Below are 5063 nucleotides of genomic sequence, written 5' to 3' on the forward strand. Positions count from 1 at the left end.
GCTTTTTCAAGCCACGTGAATTCATTAGAAAACACTTGCTGATTCATCAGATATTATGACTGGGGTTTTGTAACAATGATACTTAACCCTACAGCCATTTCAGACATCCAGATGCAATGCTAAATCTTCAGTTTTTCTTTCAAAAATCTTTCAATATTACTGTTAAAATTATATTTCACCAGTAACCCTCCCCTCCCCAACTATTAATACAGCTGGCTCAAGGAGCCCAAGAGAGCATCATGAAGCCACTTTATTTCCAGTAATAAAATCAGCAAAAATCCAGTAAGAAAATCAAAAGTGACAGGAGAAATACACCAATAAATCTAACAATAAGAGCCACTCAGTCCAAAGAGGGATCTTAACATGGCAGTTGGTGAGCTGCACTGCTAGGGCACACACACATCAGAGGGACAAAGTCTCACACTGGGATGAGCATCAAAAGGTGTGACACTGTATAAAAGAGAGGTGACCATGTTTACGATGATGTATCACCACTGATGTATTATCAGTGTTGCAAAATTGTGATAAATCTTGTACAAAGTATGTCATGTTATGGTATCACTGGAAAAGCTATAGTCTCCTAAAGCATGATTATCCTGTTTATATGCATGTATCATCGTGTATGACGTTATGAAACTTTGAGTTTGTTTCTCAAACCTGTTGTGTTTCTGGGTAACACCCCCCCAAGACCAGAGTTTAAATTCAGCCTGAGCTGTCTGCAGCTGAGTGCAGGTAAATTTTAAAAAACCTGCAGGAGCCCTCCCACCTCCTGCAGGACTGAAAGCCCAAGCCTCAGTGCACCCCATGGGGCTGAAGCCCTGAACCTCCATGCCCCCCTGTCTGCAGGGTTAAAGCTGCAAGCCATGGCGCCTGTCCCCAAGCTAAATCCCTGAGCCCCAGTGCCTCCCCCAAAGGCTAAAGCCCCAAACCCCCTCCACCCCTCAGCTGAAGCCAGGAGTGCTGAAGGGATGTGGAAGTGGCAGGAGAGGGCTCCTGGACAATCTCTGAGAATTTAAACCCTGCACAAAACAAATTGGCTAGCCAATCTGCTTGATGGCCCATTAAGCACGATCAGCTCTCCCGGGGACCCCTCCTGAAGTCTCCTGAGGCAGCACCTAGGCAATGAATGTCTCATAACTCAGCAAGGCACATGTGACCCAGGACTCCATGTTTGCACCAGTAACTTTCCAGGCACCTGGACTAAGGGTATCAATTGCAGACTGTGCCATAATTCTCAGACTTCATTCCTGCTCCACATCTCTGGACTATGATTTCTAGCAAAGGGAAGCTTTGAATAAAAGGATTGATGACACCCCCACTTTTTTGTGTGATCCAGAGAGATTTATTGCAAGCTAGCAGAATTACCATCACTGCTAATATCCTGACCTACAGACTCTGAAATCAATTGTAATGTGTAGGATTCCTTGAACCAACTAATAACTCTCTTCTTTTCTTTTTTATTAAACAATGTTTAGTTTAGGCTACAGCATGGTATTCGGTAAGATCTGAACTATAGCTGGACCTGGGATGTGTGGCTGGTTCTCTGGAACTGGAAAAACCTTACATGTGATGCTTTTGGTTTTAATACCCTTACATCACAAAGGTCCAGTTATCTGGGTGGTGATAGGGGCAGCAATGCCTATAGGTGACTGTTTTGGCTCCCTGTTAACTAGTGACACAGTAGGTCACTTTTGTTACTGGCTTGGTTTATTCTATTGTGATTCTATGATCATGAGCACCAGTGACACATACAAAACCGTAAGAAAATTAGCATTAGGCACAACTGACTACTAGGGCTGTTGCTCAGTTGGGTGGAGCAAATGTGAGGTAAATCTAGCAGAAGGGGCCATTGTTAGTCATGTAGAATCAGCCACAAAACTGCGAGCCTCAAACATCATTTACACATGACAGAGACTGTATAGGAAACACTCAGAACAACAGCCACATACAACCCATAGCCCAGCCCAGCCCCCAACTGCCTCTTGGAACTTCCTTCTATTTTACAGCAGGGAGGGAGCAGAGCCAGGAGCCATTTTGAGCTGTTGTCCACAAGGAGCATGAAGTATCAACCTCCAGCTTAAGTTGGTAGGAGGGGATATTCTGATAACATCAAAACAAATGCCTCACTCCTGGCCAGTCTCGCTAGCTGAACTCTGGCTGTGGCTGTGTTTTGCAGTGGGAAAAATTACCTCCTGGTCATGCATTAGTGAGAGGCTAGTGTACTCAAGTCGGTCCTTCAGTGCCCGGGACAAGGTGTCAGGCACTGTCCTGAGTTTCACCGGCACTGAACCTTCCCTTCTACAGTACCCATGTAATGATGGTGACCCTTGGGGACGCCCCAGTCCAGCCCTGTACCTGGGACAGAAGGTTTTCCTCAGCACAGATGGATTTGAAACCAGCCTCCTGCCACTGACCATCCCTTCTGAGCTAGAGACCCCAAATGCCTCAGTCAGTGCTGCAGCCTTTGTGAAGAAGTATCAGTTAGTAATGGTGATAAATGGACGGGTCTATCTCTACTTCTTCATAGCTGGGGAGGAGGAATGGCTCCCAGTACAGGGGATCAATTTCTTGGTCACCAAGCTCTCAAACACCCACTGCTGCTACCCAGGGCAGGACCCAGCCTGCCAGGCCATCAGTATGACTATTTTTGCCTATGAGACTGGGCATTCAGTCTCCAAAAGCCACATCTTCCAGTCAGAGGATGGAGGCCACACCTTCACTGCTCTGAAGCTGAGCCCAGAACTGCAAGGGGTGCTGCTTGGTGTCTACAATTTTGTTTCCCTTTCCCAGACTGGGTTGCTCATCAATCACACCCACAGTGGTGGGGAAGGAAAAGGAGGAGGAGCCTATTTCTCATACATCGGGAGCAACATGAGTCACATGTACAGCCACAGCTCCATGGGCTTCAACCTGAATTCCACAGGGGGCCGTGATGTCCAGGGTATCCAACACCCTTACCTGTGGGGCTTCACCATCCTCTGGACCAAAGATACTCTGCTGATCTCCTCCAGTAATGGCTTGCTTGTGGAGCCAGTGATTGTGCAGACAAGGGTGTTTTCCAGAACCTCCCTTTCTTTCCCTGGCGGCGGCCTCTGTCACGTGGCCATCAGCAACACTGAGATTGCAGCCCTGACCCATGACCATCGGCTCTTCCATGGGAGCCTAGACATGGTCTCCACAACTATGGTGCAGATTGGAGAGCGCAACAGCAGCCAGAAAGGCCTGTGCAATGCTGCACTGATGTTTGACAAAGTAGGGATGCTAACCGTGTTGACCCCTGTACCTACCAATAGTTCCTGGGCCTATAACTTCCAGAAATGCACCTTGAACGTGCAGTTGCTGATGATGGAGTTTTGGCCACCTCTCCAAGACTGCCCAGTTGAGATCCTCAAGGGCCATTTCCACAACAAGATCCATTATATCGACATGCACCAGACGCTGAACTTTAGTGCCATGTTTGTGCCAAAGCCAGGCACTGGGGCTTTTCCAATGGTGACTGTGAGCAACCCCCACGTGCTAGGGTTCCGGGCACGGATAACAGAGGATGGGTACACATATGATGGGAACACCAAGTACAGCTTGCACATGCAGCTACTGCAGCAGTGCTTCTCTGGCATGGCAGATCCTCATTCCAGTGACACCTTCCCCTCTGGTGGGATGTCTATCCTTACTGTGGACATCCCCAACAAAGGACCCAGCTGCATTGATATGCAGCCTTTGTCTGCACTTATCAACGTAGGTTGCCCACCTACTAAACACATTAAAGTTTTTAAAAACACAACAGCATGCAGCAAAGGCCTGTTTAATCAAAGCATGCTGCAAGATAACTTCACTTATACTATCAGCCACAGTTTATATGACCCACATTTTCTTGCCACACCACAGTTAGGTCAAAGTGATCTTGAAGTTCTATACGAGTATAGTAAACTGGGGTGTCCTCTTCTGCTGTATTATGATACTCCTTGGCTGCCAATCCTTGAACTGTGGGAAAATGATGCATTTGTGGAGTATGTTTCTGCTGACTTTGTTGTGTTTGAAGTCAATGGAATGTATAATTATGATTATCTCTTGACAGCTGCTGAAGCCAATTGTATCTCTCAACCTCAGAATTGGACTGCTCTGATACAAAAGCAAAATTCTCCAAATCCACATACTGCATGGAGCAGAGTGAACTATGAAAGCTGCAAGAATCACGATGGACCTAAATTAGTATCACCCTCAGCCAAGTATCAAATTCTTGGTCAAAATGAAAAGAACAAGATCATTTTTTCACACTATAATGGCTTCTATATCTTTGAAGCCATCGTGGTGGACAAATTATATAGTTACTGTGAATTGTCTGCAATCGTCAGTGTATATGTCACTGGTGCCCTCCCAAAGTCCTACATACATGCTTGGACAACACTGACAGCTTTTCTGACTATTATTCTGATTGCAATTTTGATGGGATACCTATTACATAAACTATCACTTATGAAAAAATCCCCAAAAGTTAAAGTATTTTGAGCATAATCATTTAGAAATCTAGTACGGTGGTCAGGGGAATTGATGTGCGTAGCGTTAAGAATTCTAATAGGCTAGTTTTTTATGAAATAATCCCGACTGAGGCAAGCTGATTAAAATAAGGAATTCCTATGTATGAAAGAGGAAATGGTAAAAGGAACTGTTATATGGTTTTCTAACTTTAGAGATGTTGGAGCAGTAATGTTTTTACTCCAAGCGATTAGATCTTTAAAGGATGGACATTCCTTTAGATCTGCTTTCACATACTAATTTATCTTTCCCGATTCTTTTTCTCATTTTCACGCAGTCATCAAGTTTATTGCTAATATATTGCTTTTAAGTGTGTCACCTTTTGTTAATGTAGTCAGTGATATTAACCTATTCAAGAGCTGGATCTTCTAATCCAGCTGAGCCTTTTCTCAGAAAAGAATAAGGATGTCCTTGGAACATGGCTAGTGCTTGTTCCATGGACAGCATGTCAATGGAAATCCAAGAGATTCCTCTGTTTCCTCTATTTTGCATTCCTGTTGTGATTTTCCTCCTCTTTCACCATTTGCAAT

The 5063-nt window shown here is 45.0% G+C and overlaps 1 protein-coding gene across 1 annotated transcript; it reads left to right on the forward strand.

Moving 5' to 3' along the window:
* The first annotated feature begins 2118 nt into the window (after nucleotides 1–2118).
* CATSPERD (catsper channel auxiliary subunit delta) lies at nucleotides 2119–4506 on the forward strand. The gene has a single exon (XM_032785019.2). It carries the CDS (start codon nucleotides 2119–2121, stop codon nucleotides 4504–4506), a length of 2388 nt encoding a protein of 795 aa, XP_032640910.2.
* Nucleotides 4507–5063: the final 557 nt, after the last annotated feature.

This window comes from Chelonoidis abingdonii, chromosome 2 (genome assembly GCF_003597395.2).
Source record: "Chelonoidis abingdonii isolate Lonesome George chromosome 2, CheloAbing_2.0, whole genome shotgun sequence".
Lineage (NCBI taxonomy): Eukaryota > Metazoa > Chordata > Testudines > Testudinidae > Chelonoidis > Chelonoidis abingdonii.

Coding starts and splice junctions, on each gene's coding strand:
- CATSPERD (XM_032785019.2), top strand. CDS start 2,119: ATGCCTCACTCCTGGCCAGTCTCGCTAGCTGAACTCTGGCTGTGGCTG.